General features: G+C 47.2%; 1 protein-coding gene across 2 annotated transcripts in view; it reads left to right on the top strand.

Moving 5' to 3' along the window:
• Window positions 1–25960, top strand: part of GRK6 (G protein-coupled receptor kinase 6) — a 627649-nt gene that overhangs the window by 52897 nt on the left and 548792 nt on the right. For both annotated transcript variants that reach the window (XM_086931798.1, XM_086931797.1), the window contains exon 2: window positions 14500–14595. In XM_086931798.1, coding sequence (XP_086787924.1) covers window positions 14500–14595 — 96 coding nt within the window. The remainder of the gene's footprint in view (window positions 1–14499; window positions 14596–25960) is intronic.

Raw genomic sequence — 25960 nt, 5'->3', positions numbered from 1 at the left:
CAGGGCATCCAGAGGTTCCAAAGGATGAGATGAACAGTCCACTAAGCTTCAATATATGATGTTATTTTTATTATTCCTCCAATACATATTCAATATAGAGAACAGCCAACACGTGTTTCGTCTGTACCTGGTAAGTACAATGACTTTCTCAAGGCTAATGGTTGGTTCTTAATATTGTCAAAAATCCAATGGATACGACAGACTAACTGTAAAATCAGTGAAGAACCTCCACAATGTAAGAGCTATACTCCGGTTACTCCTCACTGCCAAAAAAGGGTAGGTGTAGTGAGTATGGTCCACACTGAAGTACGTGCTCCAATGTACGTGCTTCAATATAAAAACATTCCAAACTGTGTTCATGAGCAACTGTTGGCTGTATAAAGTTCCCAATGTGCGTTGTTCTGAAGTCCAGAAAGCGCATTCAAGAAAGATGTAAGCGGCCTGCAACGAACCTCCTGAAGCAATAACCTTCCTTATAGCAACAAGAGGTCACGCAGTAGTAGGCAAACCAACTATAAAACATAACATCCGTATGTCTAAGCAGGGTCAGAGAACACTGTTCCCGCGCATAACGCTCGACACAAACTCTGGATCGCCACCCCCTACAGGAGGTGGTGATGCCCCTGGCATAACACCCCGCTACATTATCATGGCAGGGGGTACCGCGGTGGATGGAAAAACCGTCCGCCGCTCTTCTGTCGGTAGGCAATCGTTGCCTACCAGGCGGAAAATGCCTATTATGATGTTGGCGGAGACTCCGGCGTTGAAAGGCATGCAGTGTTTACTTTGGGGGCCCATTGCGGACCCCCAGGGGGGCGGTGGGGTGGGGGATGCACTTGGGGGAGGGGGGGGGTGTAACATTGGCATACACAAGGTGCCTGTCACGTTGTGCATGCCATTGCACAACATGCATATATTGCATTGTGGCGGGTACTGCTAACTGCACCGCCCGCCACAATGCAATATATGCGAAATGCCACCATGGCATCCAACGCCGGGGATGCCTACCTTCACCTTGGGGGTGCCCAATAGGGACCATCTCACAGGGAAAGCCAGGACGGGTTTCCCAGCGTTATACAGCGCCAGGAAACCTACGGGTAGCAGTACCCAACGGGCAACACCTCATAGAGGGGCTCTTTGGCTGAGATCTTTTTCCAACAGCCGTATGGATGAAGTGCGGGTATGGGGCCAGAACTAAAGGGTAGACGTACTGTGTTAAAATAAAGCTAGTGCAGGGGTGTGGAATTTATTAAAATATCTACTTGTCCATGGGGCAGGTTGCTTCATAAATCTACTTGTCCTGTAACAAAATCCACTTGTCCCTTTGGTGCCATGTTTATTTATTTATTTATTTTTGCTATTTTTATTGCGCGACAAATACCCGGAGGTGTCTCGGCGCATGTGTGAACTAGCAGGACCACAGTAATAGGATTCACTGGTCAAACAACCATGTCTTTACGAGCCTGCGGAAGCTCATCAAGTTGGGAGCATTTTTGATATTTAATGGAAGAAGGTTCCAAAGTTTTGGTACAGCCACCAAGAAGCGACGGTCTCCCCAGGTTGCCGTTCTGGTACGTGGTACAGGTAGAAGGCAAGTATTGGCAGATCTCAGCAATCTTTTGGGAGTGTAGACCTGGAGTGCCTCAGTCAAGAATTTAGGTCCTATGCCATGCACTGCCTTATAGGCAATGCAGAGGGCCTTGAACTTAATGCGGCTCTCTACTCTAAGCCAATGGAGCTGGCGGATAGCAGGAGTGGTAGGTTGGCGACGAGGGATGTTTAGAAGAATTCTGGCAGCCGCGTTCTGTACTGACTGTAGCTTCAGCAGCACCTGTTTCTGGGTGTTAAGGAAGAGGGCATTTCCGTAATCAATTTTAGAAAATACCAGAGTGGTAACTAAGGTCTTCCCAGCAGAGGTGGGGAGATAAGGCAGCAGTTTCTTTATTTTCTTTAAAACAAAGAAAGCAGAGGAGACAACCTTGTTGACATGAAGGTTGAATGTTAATTTGCTGTCAAAGATGACTCCCAAATTTCTCGCTTTTACCACAGGGACGGGTGGGGAGCCCAGTTGGTTAGGCCACCAGATGGGGGACCATTCTGGAGCGAGGTTGCCAAAGGTCATAACCTCGGTTTTATCCGAGTTAAGCCTTAGGCAGTTGGAGGACATCCATGTACTAACAGCAAGCATGGCCTCCTGGAAATTAGCTGCCACTGCTGTGCCGTTCTTGTGGATCGCCAGCACCAGTTGGGTATCGTCTGCATAGGAGGTTAATCGTACCCCATAGGCCTTTATTACCCTCGCTAAGTCCGCTACATAGATGTTAAATAGCGTGGGACTTAGCGAGGAGCCTTGGGGCACTCCACATGGTATTGCAGAGACAGGAGAATAGAAGTTGCCCAACTTGACTGTCTGGGTACGGTCGGCCAGGAAGGATGAAATAAGGTCTCTGGCCAAACCATCTATCCCCAGAGCTGTGACACGGTCGACCAAAATAGCATGGTCGACCGTGTCAAATGCTGCGGACAGATCCAGAAGAATTAAGATGGCCACTCCTCCCTGATCCATGATGGTTCTGATTTCGTCAGAGGCTTTTATTAGCGCGGTTTCCGTCCCATGTCCCTTCCTGAAGCCAAATTGCGTTTCGTCTAAGAGTTGGTAAGTATCGACGTACTCTGAGAGCTGTTTGTTCATCAGAGTTTCGCAAATTTTGGCCGGGAAAGGGAGACAGGCAATAGGTCTATAACTGACCAAGGCAGAGGGATCCAGGGAGGGCTTCTTCAATAGGGGCTTAATCACTGCCTTCTTCCACGGGGCTGGGTAACAACCGGTATGAAAGGCAGTGTTGCAGATTTCCATAAGTGGGTGAGAAATCACCTCACTTAGATTGGCCATCACAGGGGGGGGACAAGGGTCCAAAGGGGATCCTGACTTAGTGGTGGAGATGAGTCTGCTGATTTGATCTTCTGAAGTGTCAGCGAAGTAAGAGAAAGGGTCATGGTTAATATGGGGAATTTCCTTTCTTCTGACAGTGGAGCTGGTCCCTACATCTCCGCCAAAGGATGCATAGATGTCTGCCACTTTGGTAGTGAAGAAATTGGACAATGCATTACAGAACAGTTGGGAGGGTTCTGCTCCAGGACCCGACGGAGGTGTGGATAAAGAATTAACCACTAAAAAGAGTTCTCTGGCCGAATTCCTGGCATTGTCGATTTGGGTCGAGAAATACGTCGTTTTCCGGGTGATGATGGCCCTTTTATATATAGTTAAAGCATCTTTGTAAGATTGCTTAGCTAAGGGGCAGTAAGATTTCCTCCAGCGTCTTTCTAAATTCCGACAATGTTGTCGGTGGAGTCTAAGCTCTTCTGTATACCATGCCGCTGAGGGCGACCTTCTATTAGGTTGGATGGATTTTTCTGGGGCAACCTGATCAGCGGCGTTCTTAATCCAGTCATGGAAAACCGAAGCTGAAAAGACGGGATTAGATCCTGAGGTAGGGGAAGATAGTGACAGAATATTTGCCATCTGAGGGATATCAGCATTCTTCCAGGCACGGATTGCTGCCCTGCTAGGTGGTCTGGAAGCAGGAAGATTAACTGGGGGAGTGTCAATAGAGAGTATAATGGCCCTATGGTCAGTCCATGTAAGGGGTAGAATATCTGATATCTTGATGAGAGAGTTATTGGTAAAGACACCATCTAGTGTGTGTCCCGCCAAATGAGTAATTCCCTTTACCAGTTGCTGAAGTCCTAAAATGAGGAGATCAGCAATAAGTTGGGAGGTGTCATGGTTTCCATGTTCTTCCAAAGGGAAGTTGAAATCTCCCAATATTGTGTAGTCAGTGGAGCCTATAATATAATGGTTTAGCTCAGATAGGGAGCAAAGAAAGGAGCTGCGAGGTCCGGGGGGTCGGTAAAGCAGAATGCCTTTAAAAGTTTGTTTACTATTGAGATTAATTGCAAAGGCGGCAGCTTCACAATTAGTAGATGAAATGGGGTCGAGCGTGGTGTGATACTGGTTCTTAAAAATTATGGCGAGTCCACCCCCTCTTCCTAATTGTCTATCATATCTCACTACGCTATAGCCATCCGGGGTGGCCTGACAAAAGTCAGGTCCCGAGCCCGCATCTCCCCATGTTTCTGTGGCGAACAGAAAGTCAAGATCATGCGTAGTGATAAACTCGCAAATATCTAGACAATGACATGGTAGAGAGCGTGTGTTGATAAGCGCCGCTCGACATCCCTGAAAAGGGATGATGGCCGAACTAAGAGGGGCGTCGGGAACTGGTAAATGGGATAGAGTTGGCGATGGTAGCTTGTAGTTGCAGCCAGGGCACGGGGCGGGAATAATACCTGCAATAGTTGAAGGAGGCAGGGAAGTGCAATGGTGGCTAGGACATCCAGGATTGAGCAGTCTAAGTTGGGCCGAGGTGTAGTGCACGAAGGAACCAGGAGTCATGGCCCTGGGCCGAGTCCGGTCGCGGACGGGCGCAGACGGGCTTGGCTTAGGCGCGGCTTCGGCGCGCAACCGGCGCGCCCGCTGCGCCAGCCCGCTGCGCCGTCTGGCCATGACACTGCTAATATGGAGGGTGAGGAGGGCGGGAGGCCGGCGCGACTAGAGCGCAGCCCCAGCCCCAGCCACACCTAAGATGGCGCCCGCCGTCGCTTATAGCCGATTCAATGAAAACGGCTAGGCGAGGCAGGGAAAGACAGAAACAACAGCGTGTGAGGGGGTGTCAGTGTGCCTCTCGAATTCCCCTTTAGCTAGAATAGTTATAGCCCCCCAACAGAGAGAATATGAACAGGATTAAAAAAATATTTAAAAGTATTTAGAAACGATGTCAGCAATCAGATAAAATAATGAGCGCTATCAGTGGTCCAGCGCTAGCTCGCAGCCCTCGTTGTCTCACCAGGGAGAGCTTAGAAAGCAGAGAGCAGGATCCAAAACTCGGCTAAATAGCTGAGGAGGGCGGGAGGCCGGCGCGACTAGAGCGCAGCCCCAGCCCCAGCCACACCTAAGATGGCGCCCGCCGTCGCTTATAGCCGATTCAATGAAAACGGCTAGGCGAGGCAGGGAAAGACAGAAACAACAGCGTGTGAGGGGGTGTCAGTGTGCCTCTCGAATTCCCCTTTAGCTAGAATAGTTATAGCCCCCCAACAGAGAGAATATGAACAGGATTAAAAAAATATTTAAAAGTATTTAGAAACGATGTCAGCAATCAGATAAAATAATGAGCGCTATCAGTGGTCCAGCGCTAGCTCGCAGCCCTCGTTGTCTCACCAGGGAGAGCTTAGAAAGCAGAGAGCAGGATCCAAAACTCGGCTAAATAGCTGAGGAGGGCGGGAGGCCGGCGCGACTAGAGCGCAGCCCCAGCCCCAGCCACACCTAAGATGGCGCCCGCCGTCGCTTATAGCCGATTCAATGAAAACGGCTAGGCGAGGCAGGGAAAGACAGAAACAACAGCGTGTGAGGGGGTGTCAGTGTGCCTCTCGAATTCCCCTTTAGCTAGAATAGTTATAGCCCCCCAACAGAGAGAATATGAACAGGATTAAAAAAATATTTAAAAGTATTTAGAAACGATGTCAGCAATCAGATAAAATAATGAGCGCTATCAGTGGTCCAGCGCTAGCTCGCAGCCCTCGTTGTCTCACCAGGGAGAGCTTAGAAAGCAGAGAGCAGGATCCAAAACTCGGCTAAATAGCTGAGGAGGGCGGGAGGCCGGCGCGACTAGAGCGCAGCCCCAGCCCCAGCCACACCTAAGATGGCGCCCGCCGTCGCTTATAGCCGATTCAATGAAAACGGCTAGGCGAGGCAGGGAAAGACAGAAACAACAGCGTGTGAGGGGGTGTCAGTGTGCCTCTCGAATTCCCCTTTAGCTAGAATAGTTATAGCCCCCCAACAGAGAGAATATGAACAGGATTAAAAAAATATTTAAAAGTATTTAGAAACGATGTCAGCAATCAGATAAAATAATGAGCGCTATCAGTGGTCCAGCGCTAGCTCGCAGCCCTCGTTGTCTCACCAGGGAGAGCTTAGAAAGCAGAGAGCAGGATCCAAAACTCGGCTAAATAGCTGAGGAGGGCGGGAGGCCGGCGCGACTAGAGCGATGTAGTGCGGCAACACATTATGGCAGCAATCTCATTATATAAGAGCTCATATATAGTCTCTCTGACTATGCCAGGGCTCATACCATAGTAGTGTTTGAATACTAGCAATCCCTTTATGTTGCCACGTTTCTGCAGATCTACATACTGGGACTGAAGGTAGTGGTAAGCAATAGTTCCAGGGTTGGAATGCCCTTTTGAGTCTGTGCAAACCTACTACCTTGCATGTTTTAAGGGTTTTCAACAACTCTTCTCTAATCTTTTCTAATTCTGAGAAATGTTGGAAATTTACTCCTGATAATGGCAGAACAAATCTTGCAAAAAAGAACTCAGGGGCCAGATGACAAAAGCTAGAAGAGTTAACTTGTTTGCCCCATATTTTCAAATGAAGGCTTGAGAATACTCTAGCAAAATTGTGGGGGCATTTTGAAAGGGTCTTGGGTGCATACACAGAGGATTTTGACCAGAAACAAACTTATGAATAGTTTTTACTTTGTGATATCCAGATGTGCTCAACCATCATTTTGTCCCAGAAAGCCATCTCACAAGTTTACAGATAGACCGAAAGGAAGGAGAGGGTTTGGAATAGGATAAAAAAAATCAATGGCAACTTAAAGAAAGAGTGACATAGGTGGGTGTTAAAAACACAACATGCAAAGTCAGAGAGAGCTGGGAAAAGTGGAGATTTGAGGACATGTGCAAAAGAAGAAAGAGGAATGAAAAAATTATGAAAATAATGAACTTACAGTAGACGTGACAGTCACCTTGATCAAGAGGTTAATGTGGAGGTGGCTGCACCAATATTCAGCCTCGGAAAATGGATAATGTCCCCAGAATTTGATTATTACTTCACAAATCTGTAGGTGTCTCCCTCAGGACAGCAGCCAGAGAACAAGTCATTAGAGACTACAGAGGCAAGTGTTGCACCTGTGCACTGTCCACAAAGAGCGTAAAAGGAAGTATCAGTATCCTCCGGGTGTAACAAGTTCTAGGCATGCCCTGACACCAGAACATGGGAAATCCCTGCCATCACATGTATGACAGAGGTGACGACACTTAAACATTCACATCAACATTACTTGGGCTCTTGAGATGGAAAAGGTGTTACAATGGGAGTCAGTGATAACCAAGAGTTTACATGGAGAGCCAGTGATGTATCAGGGTGTGCAGGGTGAGCTACAGAGGGAAGCTGTGATGTCCTGAGGTGGGAGTGATGTAACAGGATGAGCAGGAGGCAGTGATGTAACTGGATGAGCAGGAGGAGTTGCATAGGAAGGCAATGACCCCCTTAGTCGGGGGTTACAGTGGAACCAGTGATGGCCCATTAGTTCACAGCTAAAAATGGGAGAGGTGTTAAAGAAGGAACCACTTATTGCTTCAGGGGATGGAATACCACAAAGCTATGGCTATGCTGATTTTTAAAGAAGAGATGGTTTGGGGTTTGACAGAAAAGGGAGATGAGAAACACAGCTAACTATATGGATGGTTGAGAGCAGAAAGAGATAGGAGAGCAGTAGAGCAGGGAAATGGAGGGATAGTGGTTTTACATTGGTAGTTTGAGAGCAAAGGAAGGGAGCAAAAGTTAGCTAGAGATGTATAAGGATTTAGATTAAAAAAAACAAGAAAAGAAAGGGGACATTGGGGTAAGAAATACAGCATGGGGCAAGTCTGGGTTTCAATGGGAAACTGGAACAGGGGCAGAGACTTTAGACACAGGAAGGGAAATGAGATGGGTTGTACAGGGAATTAGAAAAATGACAGAGCTGCAAACAGGAGAAGGAAAGGGTGGTAGACATAGCGTGTGGTGGTTGGGGTGTTACGTAGCGAGTAGAGGAGGTTCAATAGTTGGTACTTTTGTCATTTATGCTGGCTGACAAACAGCAAAAGTACACATTCAATTGCTTCTACTGCCTCTTCTGAGAGCTTTGCAAAGTTAGCTGTTTCTGCTTTAAGCAGCTTCAAATTGGTACTTTTCCATGTAGTGTATTTACTTGTTTTGCATGCGATTACTTTCCAGCAGAATAAAACGTCCTTCCTGACTGCCTAGGATTAAGAGCCTTGGATTTGTGGTGGCATTTCGTGTCCAGCTCCATTGCAAGATGTAGCTGAGAAAGAGAATCTGGGGCGCTAGAGGCAAATTTCTTTGGACACAGTTACATTACCTTCTCAACAGAATTTACTTTCAATCTATTTTTAAGAAGCGCTTTTCTGTGCACTGCATAAACACATTGTCCTGCCATACATGCTGCTTTAACTATTTACCCATCCCAGTACATTTGAAGTACATTTCTGGCTAATGTAGGCACACAATGCACCAGCTCTTATTGAAATGTGGCTTAATTATCGGCTGCCATACGAGGGTGCGGAGCCTCTAACCTTTAATCCCAACCACTTAACCACATTGTGTGATCCTGGGCAAGTGTTGCGTTTTCATGGTCCTCATGTCCTAATCTTCCAGGATTGGTTGTGCTTAGATAAAGGTTAACCCCTTGTACTAAGCGCTCCCTAAAACAACTATATTTTTCTAAACAGCATAGGAGCAAGGGGTTTGACCAAAACTTTAATGGCTTTTGCAGGGGCAGCGAGGTCAAGAAGAGCTTTCAGAGACTTGCTTGCAATAAATTAGATAACATATGTGTTATTGTGATGCCTGTGGACATGCCTGTCTTAAGTGAGGCTAGAGCTTTAGTCTCTGTGCGGGCCTGAGGTCACATATCCCGCAGCAGACATTGTAATTGGATGCCTTTCGTCCTGGCTATAGCAGAGATCACCCTTAGTCTAGCACCCCAGGGCTTCCCTAAAGTCAAGTTTACTGCTGCACAAAAAAGCATGTAAAGTCCCATACCATTTTAGGTGCAAGATTTTGGTAACATTATTTAATTGAAATTAAGGCTCAGGGCTTTTAGTTTGTGGTAAATAGTTTACTTGCAAACCTGCCTGCAAAGGCATACTATGTTTTGCACCTTCTAATTTCTTCTTTGGGCCTCGCATTCCTGGATGTTGAAGGGACAAGTGAAAAACACCTAGTTTTCTAGGTAGAAGGCACTGGCAAAAGGCTGGAGCAGATAAGCCACGAGGAGAAAAAAAAAAGCATAGTGCAGGCACCGGGTAAGACGTGAGAGGCTCATGGAAAGGAAATTAACGATGAGAGCCGTAGAGAAAGTAAGGAGCTTTAATGTAGACCCTATCGGAAACAGGAGATGCCCAGGGTGGGGAGCAGGGGCTGTAGGTGAGGCCAGTGGAGAGCAAAAGCACTAGATAAGTGTAGAGGGAAAACAATGTGCGAAGGGAATGGCCTGTGAATTACTTCACTGCAGGCCTCAATTGCGAGTGAGTGGGGAGCGACCTGGGGGCTGTATCTCAGAGGCCCAGGGGCAGCACATCCGAAGGGTGAACAAAGAGCCCAGGAGAGAGCAGGGTCTGCCAGGCTTTTACCCACAGATGATGTGGCTGTTCTCGGACTGCAGAAGCGGCGTCATGTTTCCCTCTTGCTCTGAGGAATGAAAGGGCCCCGAAGCCACAATAAATCTTTGTGGGGAAAGACAACAAGCTCTTAGCTGATAGCGCTGTGCAATTTCTGTAAGAATCTCGGTGTCTGTTCAACAGCCTCTGAGTCCGGACAAATCTTTTAATCTCCCCTTGCCTACAGCAATAAAATATTAATGCGTCCTAGTGTAATGTGACTCGCTCTTCTATAAAGCACTTTGTTTCCTTCAGGTGTCTCATTTTACTATAGTGCTTAGTCCACTTGTCCTTGGGACAAAACAGACAATAAAACTTCTTGCCCTTGCATGAAATCTAGATGTCTCGGGCGTCGGGCGATACGAATTCCCCTCCCCTGTAGTGGTACCGGGAATACTTTATTCAGGAGGGCCACTGCTTTAGTTAAAAACGATTTTCTAGAGGAGAGTGTTGGAAAGTAATGTTTCCAGCTATCATCTAGAATTTATTGTAGTCCGGTCAACATGTTTCTCGCTACTGTAAAGTTGACTAGCGATTCTTCAGGACCCGGGAGACTAATTAGCAAGTATCTAATGGTGCAAAAAACTGTCTACGCTAATAGCCTAGAGTGTGGTGTATGTCTGCTCATGTGGCTACCACACTTGTGGGTGAAGGGAGAAACAATACTATATTACCCTTGTAGTTGTAACTGTCAATACCTAAAGTTAAAAACAGTCAAACAACGACCGTGTCCAGCGGGTAAAGCTTCAGGTAGATCTTCCACCGCAAGGTTGGTAATTCCTGAGCTTCGCTATACGCACCTACCCTTCGTCGCTGGAACAGGGAACCGCCAAAGAGCCCCTCTGAGGTGTTGCCCGTTGGGTATTGCACCGCCGACCCAACGAGGAGCAGGCCCAAATGATGAAGCATGACACCTGAAAGGGTGTGTGAGGGCATTAAATCCAACAAAATGGATTCCCAGGGTTACCTCCCGGTCACCCTGCCTTAATCATCTGCATCACAGACTGTACCATTTCCTCTCCTTCTTTAGGAACAGCACAGCAATTTTTGTGAAGACGTATCATTTGGGCACGTCGTGACTGGACCTTCTACTCTCTTAGAGTAGTAATAGCCCAATGCTCCTCCTCTTTGATACCAAAAAACTTCTCCTACAGGCCCATGATTCTGCTCCCTGGGCCACTACAGAGGACAAAGTGGCTGAATGAGGTGGAAAGTAAAGTAGGCCATTTCAACCGTTTCTTTTTACATTCGGACCATTCTGTATTCTTCTTAAATCCTTGTCGGAGGTTACTGAGTGAGAATTATTTGAAAAATAAACCATGTTATTTCTGAAGTTTAAACCTATTGAATCCAATGTCCGTTTTTTTTAAATACTCTAAAATGTTTGCTATTCGTCTAGTATTTTGAATTTTTCTTTTTACGGCCGAAGCTTCCCACGCATTATAAAGAGGAGATTAATTGGATTTTCCAATACTTATTTTAAATAGTTGGTATTTATCAAATTTGTTTTACTGATGCTGTAGAGAAAATGGTATTTAAAGTTGCGCAGTAGTTTAGCAAGCTTTTTCTTCAAGTTTCAATTTTTGTGTACATTTTATTTTGAAGGCAACGAGTCACCAATCTTGCTTTTATGGTTGTGTACTTATTTGTATATAATTTCTGGGTAGTATCAAATTGTTACATTTTGCAAGCATGCACAGTTTTATACTGCCGCTACTGTAAGTAATGCAATCTGAGCACAGAGCATTTCCTTAGTGTGCTCTCTTGTTGGAAAGGCTATTGCAATACTGAATTGCATGTGCGTGTTTGAACAACTTTTTAGATGGACAAACCTTACCTTGCGGGTAGGCAATTAACCCCCTTTCATAGTTAGGTCCCCTAAACTGGCACCCAAAGAGTTTGTGCTGCAGAGGCTTGGGCCACCTTGTCCATTGGACAAAATAAGTATGAAAACTTGTCCTTGACCTCAAAAAATTGTGTCCTGAGTTTATGGGAATATTAATTCCACACCCCTCATGGTGCTGATGTTTGGTGGGGGCTGTGCATGACTTGTCACATCGTACATGAGGAGGCCAAAGCCCTTGCCTAAATTTCTTAACTTGTTTCGCTCTATCCCCTTAAGTGTTCCAATGGCTTTTTTCAAACGGCTTGACAGTGTTTTTGGAAGTTTTATTTGGGGCTATTGTAGAGCCAAGAGAGCTCTCGGATATGTAAGGCTGACATACGACAAGGCGGGTTTCAACTCCCCGATTTTAAAACTTACTTTTGGGCAGGCTTCCTTAATCATGCCCAGAGTCTACTTTTGGGGCCCAATGTGGTTAAAATATGGTTCGCGTCACAGCTCGCATTTGGTGCAAACACTGGGTTTCTTTTTTACATTATATGTCGGACCCAAATTACTTCAAGAGAGTCTGCTTTAAGATAGTTCGACACATTTATCGTATCTGGCAAGATATCTGTAAAGCTTTTGTTGTGCCAGATCTACAAGAGTTTATTTTTTTATGGCACAATCCTAGGCTCCCAGGCATATTATCGGACTTGGTGTGTAGAATGTGGCAACAGTGTGGTATAATATGGTTAGGGCAGCTGTATGATGAATGTGGTTTTAGGCCATTTTCCTCTTTACAAGAGGAATTTGGGCAATCCCACAATTCAGTTTTTTAAGTACCTGCAAGTCGGGGACTATTTCTTACAAGGGAAGAGCTTGTCAGCCCTTCCTCATACCTCAGAGTTGTTACGGGGTATTTTTAAGACCTTAGGTCAGGATCAGATTTGGAAAGCTTATCAGAGCTTCCTGTCTGTATTGGGAAATGACAGATTGCAGATTTTAGTTAAACTTAATCGTATGTTTGCAATAGGAATTAATATAGAAGAGGTTGCCGACTCAATGTCTACAATCAACTCTGTTACCTCAATTAATTTAAAGCTGCAATAACATCGTACCATGTTTATGCTATATTACACCCCGCAGGTTATTTCGAAATGAGCTACTTCACAGGTTGCATCGAAGTCGTACTGCCCTAAATGTAATCAGTATGCTTCTGATCTCCAACATATGTTTATTACGTGTCCTCGATTAACTATGTTCTGGTATGATGTTACACGTGTGCTGAGCAGGTTAGCCTGCAAGGAGATTCAATTAACTGCGAAAGAAATAGTATTGGGGTGAGTATCAGATCCAGGCTATTTATCCAATTCTTTAGTCTCAGTCATTATTATCTCTGATCGGCTGTGCATCGCTAGGGCTTGGATCGATGTATCTAGTCCCAAAATCACAGATTTTTGGTTATTATTGAGGGGGGTTTATGAAATGAAGCTGGTGTTAGCTAAAGCTCGGGGTTTACGTTCAAGGCTGAAATTTGGGAGGGTTTGGTCAAGTCTGCAATGGGACTAACTGTTTATTTGTTTTTGTTTTTATTTTTGTCATGGATTGTCTGTATACACATTTACGATTATTCTCGATTAGGCTCGGACAAATATTATGTTGATTACTGTTTTGTATATGCTCTCTCTCGTTGTTTTGATGCTCGGTGCTCTTTTCTTTTGCTCTCTTTGCTATGTATGGTTCCTTGTTTTTGTTTCTACTTGTGACTAAAAATAAAAAATACATTTAAAAAAAAATGAAGAAGAGGCCAAGACCATATTGTGTTGCATCTCCACCTTCATATTCTGGGGTCAGTGGTCCGTGTCAGACTTTTGGGGATTCCTTTTCAGTCTCAATCAAAGTATTAATCGTGGATCATTGTATATTAAACATAACTGAACAGTCAAATTTGGTAAATTGCCTACTTTGCTTGGTGTTGTGGCCAGGAGTTGGGAGAAAGAAACTAAGGCACAGCCATCTGGGTCCCTGTTCTGACTGTGCCCCCAAGGGACTTAAGGAAAAATAAATGATTTTTGATTACCCATTAGGCCTTGCATTCCACTTAAGTGAAGGAAGGTGGAGTGAGGGCAGTAGTAGGGGGAACGGTGTGAAAGAGAGCAGCTGGATAGAAGTGACGGAGCAGTGGTGTAACAGCTATTTTTCCTCTTGCCTGCGATTAACTGAATTCACCGAGGGAGAGGGGAAGGCCAATGAAGCCGAACACATCACAGGGGCACGAAGGTAAAAGCCACAGAATTCTTACTGTTGCTGTGGTCCTCCAAAGGATCATTCTGTTTGACTGAACAGCTCCCAGCATTTGTTAAAGTGTTCTACTGGTCATTCAAAGATACATAATTATTTCTTTAATTTTGTAGGGCTCCCTCCTTTGTTCTTGTTGCCCCCCCAATCAGTTGTCTGTTACCGCACTGCCCGCCCTCTCGCCGTTGTCCAACTCGCCCACTCCCGGCCCAACCTCCCTTGTCTGTCTTGCCATCCGTGTTGCCTATCTTTGTCCGTGTTGTTTGATGCAGTGCATTCCGTGAGAATATCTTTGGAGTGCCTTAAGTTTTCTGTCAATGTGATATTGATTTAGAAGCATAGAGTTGTGGGATTTGATTTCGTGCGACCTTTTGTTCCATGCAGTTCTGTTGGAAAGCAGCCTTGAATTTTGTGCTATGTTGGTTGCTAGGGGCGTTATCATTATTTATGTAAAGCACTGTCCATGATGACGTGGTGTTTCTGCTGTGTTACAGTATTGGCCTTGATATTAATGGTAATGCTACATGTTTACCTTTCAATCCTGAAGCTGCCCTGCAGATATGAGGTTCCAGCATCTGAAATATCATTAAAACTGAGAAAAAAATTACATTGCAGAAATAAGAGGTGCATCAGTCTATAACTGCTGTTGCGATGAAGCTTTACAGATGCCCTCCTTGCACCAGCTAAATACTGATTTGATTGGGGCTGCTGTGCAAGAATGTACCCATGTGCTGCATCAGCCTACTACATGTTTTTCATTGATTCTTATTGCTTTTCTCATATAATAAAATGCAATTGTTGTTTCAACACAGGTGGCGGAGGAAACCGAAAAGGGAAGAGTAAAAAATGGAGGCAGATGCTCCAGTTTCCCCACATCAGTCTCTGTGAGGACCTCCGGACGAGTATCGGTAATAACCCTTTACAATCATCAGTGTACTCCACCGCATCCTATTTCTCTATGACATTGGCAGCTGCATACCTTCGCAGGACATTTGTCTGAGTTTTAATCCTCCGATGTTCAACGTTTAACAGTCCGTAATGGCATGTGCCTGTGCATTCCGTCTTCAACTCTCACACCTGGTCTTTTGCAAGCAGAATCCCATCTTCTTCCCATGCTCCATGTAAACTAGCCTGGTGTCTTGAAATTTTCCACAATTTTAAATAAGTGTTTGGTCCACTGGTAGGGTGACTCCAGCATTTTCAGTGCCCAAGTAAACCTCATGTTCGAGGCGTGTGGGCTGCTGAATTCATATCTGTGCATAGATCGCCGCCTAGTGTTGGGTCCAGATGATTGCACATTGTTGTCCTGGAAGAGTCTTCGAAGTATCACGAGCTAGGTGGCTCCTCCCCTGGACTACAGGGCGCATGGGCATCCTCTCCACCCTCAGATTGTTTTTTTCCGCCATTGGGTTCGGATGTACTTTCTTGACTCAAGTTCGGAATCGATATAAAACTCTTTGCGCAAGGCCAAAAGGCCTTCGGGGCATCGGTATTGTCTCGTTCGGTGCCTATACTTCATCCAGTTCTACGAACAGGACGTTGAAGGCCGTTTGCCTTTTCAACACCACAGGTCCCAACTACGACGACGATGGAACGGAGCCCGTTCAAAAGATGCCCCGTCTGCAACTCCAAATACCAGTGTGCAATAAATGTTTATCCCCGGACCACGACGAGGCCAGCTGTATGGCCTGTTCAAAGTTCTGGTCGAAGAAGACACTTCGACTTCGACGTGCCGCACGACAGTCGGCACAGAAAGCGGCGCCTGACCCGGAGAATCTCTTCGAGGCCAATGACGAGGAAGGCGTCGATGAAGAGGATCCTGACCAGCAGTCGGACCCCGAGTCGGAGCAAGAATCTACCTTCGGTGTGGACGACGATGAAGACTACGTCCATGACGAAGACGTCGTCGAGGTAGGAGACTACGCAGAGGCCATCGGAGCCGTCGATGACGACTCGAGCGATGAGCAAGGCCCACCCGCAATAGCGGGGCCTAATATTGACACTGTGCTCTCTAAGGCTCAGGTCGAGGCATCGCCGGAAGGCCTTAGCCGAGATCTTACGCCACATTCTATAGCCCAGTGTCAAGTGCCGGCTAAGAATACTTCTAAGGAGCCATCGGTCGATCCACCAAAATCGAAACAGAAACCAACAGAGGCAAAAACGAAAACGAAACCGAAACTGTTGAAGACAGTCCTCGGATCGACGCCCTCGAGCTCCTCTGCTCCAGTCAAGTCTACAAATGTCATCGACCCTTCGGGGCCACAAGGCGGCGTCGGCCCCAAGAGCGGGGCGCCAAAGCCAGTCTCAACAGGTCAAGCACGTCACTCTGACGCCGTCGACGTCCAAACATGGCGACACTGCCAAAGGACTCCAGGCTAAAAAGACTGTCGAACCGACGCTTGCAGCCTCTAAGCCAATGTTGAGCAAGGCCCTCGAGTCGAAGACCAAACCCGACCCGAAAGAGCATATCGCGTCGAAGCCCAAGGCCGCACCTGCTGCGCACCATGAGCTCGAGTCGACGCAAGGCCGCAAGCATGCTGGTGATCCACCAAAGCAAATCGGATCGAAGACTACGTCAATCTCTAAGAAGGTCGGTTCGTCTCCGGTGCTTCCTCCACCAATTAAATACAGACTGCCCCCGACCGCTCGACCCAAAGCGTTCGAGCCACAAAGGAGCACCGAAACCTCCAAAAAGGTATCTGGACCTTCCAAGTCTCAGTCCATTCCGGAGGAGGTAATGTTCCAGGCACCCTCGTATGACAATCAGTCGAAGCTCTTCATCGACTCGGATTCTGGCAGACTCACCATTCACAAACGGAAAATCGCTCCAGAACGTCCTTTAGAGTCATACAAAATCCCTCTCAAAAGGAAAAAGGATTCAGCCACCTCGCCTGTTCTCTTTGAACATGTGGAGTCATATACACAACACGATGCCTATTCTCCCACACGCAGCGATAAGGATGTTGGAGGAGATTACAGTCATATGGGATTTATTTATCATGCTGACTCAGATCAAGAGGAACCTCAACAATGGACTGACCCTGATGACCCACACACTACGCCCGAGTCCTATAATGTCAAGACCTCGCCTACTGAAGACACGGCGGCGTTTAACGCTTTAATTGAAAGGGCGGCCATTAACCATGACGTTGAAATGCACGCTGAGCTAGTGGAGGAGGATTTTCTATTCAATACTTTCTCCACCTCAGAAAGATCGGTAAAGACATTGCCTATGCTAAAGGGTGTCCTCAAACATGCTACTGACATTTTCAAGGAGACCACAAGGGCAAGGGTTGTAAACCCAAGGATTGAAAGAAAATATAGGCCTGCGCCTGTAGACCCTACGTACATCAAGGGCCAGCTCACATTGGACTCCCTAGTAGTGGCTAATGCTCGCAAGAGAGCAAACTCTCAAACAAGTGGTGATGCTCCTTCTCCGGACAAAGAATCCAAAATCTTGGAAACTACTGGCAAACGGGTAGCAGCTCAAGCAGCTAATATGTGGAGGATTTCAAATACGCAGGCCCTATTAGCCAGATATGATAGGGCTCACTACGACACGTTATAACCGCTGATGCAACACCTGCCTGATGCTTATAAAGAGGGAGCAGAAATGCTAATACAGGAAGGAAAGTTAATTTCAAATGCATCTATCAAGTGTGCACTCGATGCAGCAGACACAGCAGCTAGAGCCATCAGCACTAGTGTAATGCTGAGACGTCATGCCTGTCTCCGCATCTCTGGTTTCAAACCAGAGATCCAAACAACTTTGCTCAATCAGCCAGTTAACCCTGACTTTCTTTTTGGTCCTGATGTAGACACGACCCTTGAAAAAATTAAAAAAGACACAGACAGCAAAATCCATGGGGGCTCTGCAGTCACAGCAGTCCAGGGGCAGTTCCTTTCGTCGCTCCGGTAACAGGGGAGCTTCTAGAGGTCAGGCATTGCAGCAAGCCCAATACAACAAGGGGAGCACGCAGACCACCTACAACAAGAATAACAGGGGTGAATATCGTGGGAACAGCACCAAAGGCAGAGGACGTGGAAATAACAATGCCAGATCCTCCGCCACCAATAAACAGTGACGCCTTGTCACTGCCCCCGACCATATAACACCGGTCGGGGGAAGACTCCAGCAGTTCCTGCCAGTCTGGGAAGGCATTACCACAGACAGGTGGGTGAGACAACTTATACAATACGGCTATTGTCTGGAACTAACCTCCACTCCTCCCAACATACCCCCAAGGCACCGTCCTATGTCTGCAGAGCACATGCACTTATTGCAGCAAGAAGTACTCTGCATGCTGCAAAAAGGGGCCATGGAACTTGTGCCTTTAGAACAGCAAGGTACAGGGGTGTACTCACTGTACTTCTTGATCCCAAAAAAGGACTGTTCTCTGCGGCCCATTCTAGACCTCAGACCCCTGAACCAGTACATCTTGTCAGAACATTTTCACATGTTAACTTTACAGCAAGTTCTACCATTGCTCAGGCAGGGGGACTGCCTGGCAACACTAGACCTGAAGGATGCCTATTTCACATTCCCATTTACCCAAGTCACAGGAAGTATCTCAGGTTCATCGTCCACAACCAGCATTACCAGTTCAAGGTCCTGCATTTCGGGGTCACTACTGCCCCCAGGGTGTTCACCAAGTGCTTGGCGACAGTGGCTGCGCACCTTCGGAGACAACACATCCATGTCTATCCTTACCTGGACGACTGGCTTGTTCAAGCACAATCAACCCAGCAATGTGCCACCTTTGTATATATACTGCACCAGATGACTTGGTGCTCTTCTGCCTCAGCTGCTGAGTTTCCAGTATTCAAAATAACTAAAATATTTCCCTCAAAAAATGTGATTCCCAGAAACTCACTAGGCAAACAAGGCCCACCGACTAAAGTTACTGGTGCTCTGATGATGTAGTTAGTGGTGATACTGGGGTCCACTCACTCTTGCCTTGAAAGTACATGTCAATGTCACTATATTTGTAATCAATTTAGGGTCCAGCTAGTTGTGCTTCTTTTCATTGGGCCAACACTCACTAGGAGTTTCACTGGATAACCACTTTAGGGGCCCCATTTCTGGATCAAAGAGATAAAGGTCCAGATTTTCCAGTGGTGGGAATACCCACAATAGTCGGTGTTTGCCAGTTCCTACAGGGAGTTGATTTCACTGCTAAAGCTTGAGCAGAGCTATAATGTAAAAATCTCCTGAACTATGGCTCTTGAAGGATGGTTCAAAGAGGTCCGCAATTGGAGCTATCCACTCCAGCCAGCACAACCGGACTTATGGTGAGGGTGTGAAGTGGGGTTCCTTCTGGGACTGACAAGGTAGGGCTATCGAGCCTCCATACAAGTATATTGGGTGGTGGAGTCCTACCAGCTCTTTCATTGGCAAGCAACCATGCAGCTTTACCACCCAGATGATACTCTTAAGTTGTTCCACTTTCCACTTTCTGGCCAGCTGGGCTGCTAGGATCTCGGGGCTCCTGTGTGGTAGCAGTTGACACATTCTCTAGAAAGATCTAGCCTGCTCGATCATGTGCTTGTCAGATTGGCTTCTTCAGACCGGAAATCTCCTCATGTCAAGTATCCACAGGTCAAAGCAGTAGGTTTTCATGCAGACCTCTCAGATTTGGGTCCACCATGAAAGGAGCGTTCAGCTCCTTGTCAAATATCTTCCTCCCACATTAGGTTGCAGGTCACTATCTATTCTGACTATCTTCCACGTGCTTACTCTCCTGTCTTGGCCTAGGATGGAAACCAGAGCCAATCATGGAGTTTACTTTATTCCATGTTCAAACACTCCTACTTGTGCTGGTGGGTGAACTGCTCCCACTTTGCTTTCGCTCACTGGGTAGAGCATGTTTCGGGGAGGAGGATCTGGGAAGGAGTTTGTGCATGGTTACATGGAGGTGACCGCTTAGCTTGAGTTATGGGGACAGTAAGCCATCCTTCTTCAGAATGAAGGCACACTTACATCAGAGCACAACCTTGATGAACAGAATAGTGAGGAGATTGAGCACCTTCAAGGGACTCCATGAGTGTCCAGTTCACTGGATTAAAAAAAATAAGCTAATCGGAAAAAGGGCACGGTGTAGAGAACGTTGCTTTTCTAAGCTCTGCCATGGACATTCATCTCAACAATAGTCAACTTAATTTTTTTGTTTCCTGGAGTCAGTTAATTCTTAAAGGGCAAGCAGCTGTGCTAGCAACACCGAGTTTTACTTGGTTATGGTAATGCTTTTTCAAACCGAACATTTGCACACCGAGAGTACAAACGGAAAAAACATTTGTCTCTGCACTTAGTAACAGCTTTTCCTGTCCTTGTCAAAGCAGAAGTTCCTCACCATCTGTGATGGTGAAACTAAAAGTGCAGCATGTTCTTGAAATGTATTCTATGCCTGTGTGCAGCGTGTCCGCTTAGTGCTTCATTCTGGATGGTGTCCAGTAAAGCTTCTGTGTTCATGAGGGAAAACTTGGATCAGACTCTTAAATATCATCTTAATCTTCAGTCCTTCAATGCATGCTGAAGTAATGGAAAACAGAGTACTGTTAATTGAATGATGTGCTGTATCTAGATAAGGGGATTATCTATCTGAATCACACAAATAGAACTGTTTCATTGACTATTGCATGAAACTCAAAAGAAGTTGCGTATAAAATTGTAGATTCCATCAATTGAAGTGAATTTTCTCCAATGGTAAAAAAAAAGTGTTTGTCACATGAATGTCAGGAATTTTGAGATGGATCTGGGAGTCTGGGGCACTCCTTGTGTGTGTGTCTCTCTCTCTCTCTCTCTTATTTTCTCTTTTACTTTTTCTCTTTTTCTCCTTCTCTTTTTTTTCTCTTTCTCCCTCCATCTGACACTGCGAGGCCAAAGACATTGAACATCTAGCCATAGGTTTTAGCTGCAGATAATGTTGCACTTGGAAGAGGTCAAACTTCAGTGTGTTCATCGAAGCATACATCTGGGAGTCTGCACACACCTTATGAAGAAGTGTGCTCAAAAGGTTGACCTACTGTTGTGTAGCTTTCGCTTTACTTGTTGCTGAGGCATATTGTTTGGTTTTTGTAGCAGTCCTAGAGAAGCATCAATTGCTTTAAGGACTTTGGCATTGTCACAAGTTAACAGAAGCTCTAGTGATTTATATGCAGGGATACAATCATTTGCTTCTACGTTTGGTTCTGGGGGGGGGGGCTTCTGGGAGAATTCCCATTCTTAGAGTCCAATCACCAAATAGCAGCTGTTATTCCATAATTATTTTGGCATTACATCTTTACAGTTACGAGCCATTTATCTGAAAGGTGCTGCTTTCTTTTTTCCTTATCCACTCTTGGAGCATACAAAAGGTATCCGTTGCTTGCTTCTCTCGTGTACATTGCCCAAGTGTTGGTAGGGTGGCATTGCCTTAATGGCTCAGAGCAAACTGCAATAATTAATCAGAGCTTTTCTGAAAGTTTGACTGCTAAATAGATATTTAAAAAATAAATGTAAAAATACTTTCTACACTTGTTTTTCCAGTAGGCTGCTACATGATGCAGTCAATCTTTAAAGCCTCTTTTCCTTGTTGTCTCTTTGACATACCTCTAGGAACTTAGTGGGCCGTGTGAAGCACCCCAAGAATTCCTTCTTTTGCTTTCCACTCCCTTAACTCCTTACCAGTATATCCAAGGCTGGATTGGCTTATTGGGGTGGTGGTGGAGGGGGGGGGATAAAATATATGATAAAAGCCATGAGCTCATTAAAAAAGTTCTTGTAGCGTCAACCCTAAGTGGCCTCTGTGGCTTGGGAGCTTCAGAGATCTCTTCTGACCCTCATCACGTCCCTCCTTTCTCCATAAAACACAGGTTGGCAGATCTGTGGCTTCATTACTAGGCTGTAGCGCTAGCATTTCACCTCAGAGGCAGACTATCAGTCATACGAAAAGCAAATCAGTTAGTGTCTTGGGCTCTAGGCAACTATCTTGTGCCTGAATGGGCTGGGATTCCTGCAACCCCACCCCCTTGTGACCTAGTCACATGCCTTTTATACTGAACCAATAGGTGTGAACACGCACTCTGGAAAGTTGCTCTGAATCTGTACAATTGTTGCGTGCTCCTGGGGTATCACCCTCTGACAGGGGTGTTAAAGGAAGTACTAACTGGCAGCGGCGCTTGGCAAAGCGACAGCCCCCTAGGCACAGCAGGATGTCTCACTGAGGTTCTCCAGCTGGCAGTAAACTCTTCGGAGCCCCTGCTGCCATTCAATGAAGCACTTGAAGCTCCCTGTGGATAGGAACGTGGCCAGACGCCACCGCCCGGCTCGGGCGACCCTGCTTTTCTGTCCATCCACTCCACCTAAGAGAGTCTGGTTATCCAGGGCTCTGCTTCCCAGAGCGCATTCCCTAACCCCCTCCAGATAGGGAATCCAAGAAGCTGGAGCAGTTTGGTAAGAAACTGTTTTCATCTGCCAGCTTAGCTCTGCAGTCGGTGAAAACTGCATGCCTCTTGGGCCGTTATTCCCACTTTGTGTGGGATACAGTTGTGCGAGTGCTGCCTAAATGTCCGCAGGTGGCCCGGACACTGCTCCCCCAGGCTGTTGCTGAGGGGAGGTATGCAGTGAAGTTCACCATACGATGTAGACTGGATACCGCGGACTTGCTGGGCAGAGCGGTTTCCACGTCGTGGGTGCTCCGCCACCACGCGTGGCTGCGGTCCACTGGCTTTTCGGGGTTGTCCAAAACTCCCTTATGGACATGCCCTTTGATGGCTGTCGCCTTTTCGGCGATAAAGCAGTCATGCGCTGGAGTGCTTTAAGGACTCCCAGGCTACGGCCAAGTCCTTAGGCCTTTCCATAACTCACATGGCCACTTCTTCTTTTCGTCCCTTTCGTGGCCACGGAATGGGCACCCGACACGTTCGTTCAGCCACAAGCCGCAGAGCCAACCTAGAGGCGGACGTGGGCCCTGCCATGCCGGGGCAGAGTTCCAGTGGGCCGGTCAGTCCACTTCCACCCTCGCAGCATCCGCCTCAAAGCCTTTCTAGTTCGAGCTTTCAGGCCCATCAAACATCAGTGGGCGGCAGGATTCGCCATCATCTCCCCCACTGGCGCTCCATCACATCGGACAGGTGGGTGCTCCAAATTGTCCGAAGGGGCTACTCCCTCTCCTTCGAGCCTACCCCTCCAGCCATGCCACCCCAGTACAAAAGCATGTCGGGGGCTCATCTGCAACTTCTACAAGAGGAAGTAACGGTCCTCTTGGCCAAGGGGGCCGTCGAGCACGTTCCTGTGCCAGAAGTAGGTTGTGGTTGCTATTCCCACTACTTTCTGGTACCTCAAGAAGGACAAAGGCCTGGTTCCTATCTCGTACCTCGGGAACGTCAACCGCTTCCTCCGGAGGGCGAAGTTCCAGATGTTGATACTGGCTCAGGTCTTATCTGCTCTCAACCCTGGAGACTGGATGGTAGCTTTGGACTTGCAGGACGCATATTTCCACATCCCCGTCCTGCCGGCCCACCAGTCATACCCGCAGTTCACAGTAGGCCATGAGCATTTTCAGTTCACTCTGCTCCCCTTTGGCCTTACCATTGCCCCTCGGGTGTTTACGAAATTGATGGCGGTGGTTGCAGCCCATCTGCACAGATCAGGGGGTCCAGTCTTCCCCTATCTCAACGATTGGTTGTTGAAGGCGGGCTCGCCGCAGACCGGCTTCTCCCACCTCCAGACTACGGCCGACCTCCTGCATTTACTGGGGTTCTCCATTAATGTGCCGAAGTCACACCTGGTTCCTTCCCAGAAGCTCCCTTTCATTGGGGCGGTTCTAGACTCTATGCAGTTTCGGGTTTATCTTCGCGAGTCCGGGATATTCAGACTATGATTTCGATATTTCGGCCTCTATCCCGGGTTTCGGTCAGGATGACCCTCCGGCTGATGGGCCTGATGGCCTCCTGCATCTTGTTGGAAAATCATGCCAGATGGCATATGCGGACTTTACATTGGGACCTTAAGTCTCAGTGGGCACAGCATCAGGGCAACCTGTCTGATCACGTCCAGATCTTGGAGGGCACTGCACGACAATTGCGGTGGTGGCTCATGAATCGCGATTGGGTCAATGGCAGATACCTCTCCCTTCCCCAACCACAGCACACAGTAGTGATGGATACTTCCCTCCTGGGATGGGGTGGCCACATAGGAGAAGCGGAGATCAGAGGCCTCTAGTCTCCGACGGAGCCAGCTCCACATCAACCTTTTGGAGCTTCGGGCGATCCGACTAGCACTGAAGGCATTCCTTCCCTCTGTCTGGGGAAGTGTGGTGCAGGTGTTCACGGACAACACCACCGCCATGTGGTACTGCAACTAACCGGACTGGGTGGGGTCGTGGAGCCTATGTCAGGAGGCTCTGCGCCTCTGGACATGGCTAGAAAATCAGGGCATTTCCTTGGTGGATCAACACCTAGCAGGTTCTCTGAATGCCAGGGCAGACCAACTCAGCCGTCGGTGCATGAAGTATCACGAATGACGTCTGCACTCGGACGTGGAGCAAGGTCTCTTTCAGCAGTGGGGAGATCCTTGGTTAGATCTGTTTGCCAAGAGAACGCACAATGTCAGCAGTTCTGCACATTGGAATTTCCAAGGCGGCACTCGCTGGGCGACGCTTTTCGTCACGAGTGGAGTTGCAATCTGTTGTACGCCTTTCTGCCTATACCACCTCTGCCCAGAGGGCTGAAGAAGATCAGGCATGACCGGGCCCAAGTCATCCTTGTGGCTCCGGATTGGGCATATAGATACTGATATACCAAGCTACTCAGCATGGCCATCGATCCCCTGATCCGACTGCCTCTCCGGGAGGATCTCCTGTCGCAGAAGCAGGGCACGGTCCGCCACCCGAACCTGTCTGGCCTCCACCTCCATGCGTGGAGATTGAGCGGCAGCAGTTGACTTTTTTTTACCTTCCTCCAGAAGTTTGTGATGTCATTCTGGCAGCCAAGCGTCCCTCCACTGAAACTGTATATGCCTGAAGGTGGAACAAATTTGTTGCATGGTGCACAGCAAAGGCTAGGAATCTTCTTTCTGCCCCTCTTTCAGAGGTTCTTCTGTTCCTTCATCTTGCTTTTGCCCAGCAGGTCTCGGCTCTGGGCTCTATCAAGGGCTGTCTTTCGGCCATTTCAGCCTTTCTAAGGATTCCAGATCAGCCTTCTCTTTTCAATTCCCCTGTTGTAAATAGATTCAAGAAAGGCATTACGCACATGTTCCCTCCTGTCCCTTTCGTGATGCCTCAGTGGGACTTGAATCTTGTTCTGACTTATCTGATGTGTGCTCCTTTTGAGCCACTTCACAACTGTCCTCTTAGTCTTCTCACATTTAAAGACTGCTTTCCTGGTTGACATCACCTCTGCCAGAAGAGTGAGTGAGCTCCAGGCTCTTTCTTCTAAACCCCCTTTTCTTTCTGGCCATCCGGGCAAAGTTGTCCTAAGAACACATCCATCTTTTCTGCCCAAGGTTGTCACTGCCTTTCACATCGGGCAGACCATCACTTTTCCCACCTTGTTCTGCCTCTACATCCCTAAAAAGAGGAAGAGAGGCTCCACCCAAAAGAGTCTTTACCCAAAACGTGCACTCTCATTCTATCTGAACCGCACACAACAGTTCTGGGTGTATGATCAGCTCTTTGTTGGGTACGTGGGCGCCAAAAGTCTGGCCGTGCACAAGCTTCCCATCTCGGTGGGTTGTTCTGTGCATCCAAGCATGCTACTCTTTGGCTAGAAAGGAGCCTCCAGTGGTGCTACAAGCCCATTCTTGAAGGGCAATGGCTGCCACTATGCTTTGGGATGGGAAGTCCCCTTGCATGACATCTGTCAGGCAGCTACATGTGCCTCGCTGCACACGTTTACCAAGCACTACTCTCTGGACAGCCAAGTCCGGATAGACTGCTTCTTTGGCCGTTCTGTTTTCGAGGACTTTCTCGTGTATTTCTTGGTTCGCAAACCCACCCCCGGGGTTAGTATTGCTGGGGTATCTATTCTAAGGTAAGGAATCTATCACTAACTTGTTTCTTTCAGAAGCACAAGTTACTTACCTTTGGTAACAATATATCTTTAAGAAATTTTAGTTAGTGATAGATCCCTTACCGCCCCAACCATCCTCCCCGTTCTGTGAACTGATTTCTAGGGTTAAGGCCATCCCTTTCAGGGCTCTAGTTTCATTGCATCAGTGGTCAGTTTCTTGCACGACTCTGTTTTCCTGGCGCGGAAAGTCGTGTACAGAACTGATATCCGCGCTCGAGGGCGGCG

This window comes from Lissotriton vulgaris, chromosome 7 (genome assembly GCF_964263255.1).
Source record: "Lissotriton vulgaris chromosome 7, aLisVul1.2, whole genome shotgun sequence".
NCBI lineage: Eukaryota > Metazoa > Chordata > Amphibia > Caudata > Salamandridae > Lissotriton > Lissotriton vulgaris.
This window is presented reverse-complemented; position numbering and strand designations above follow the sequence as displayed.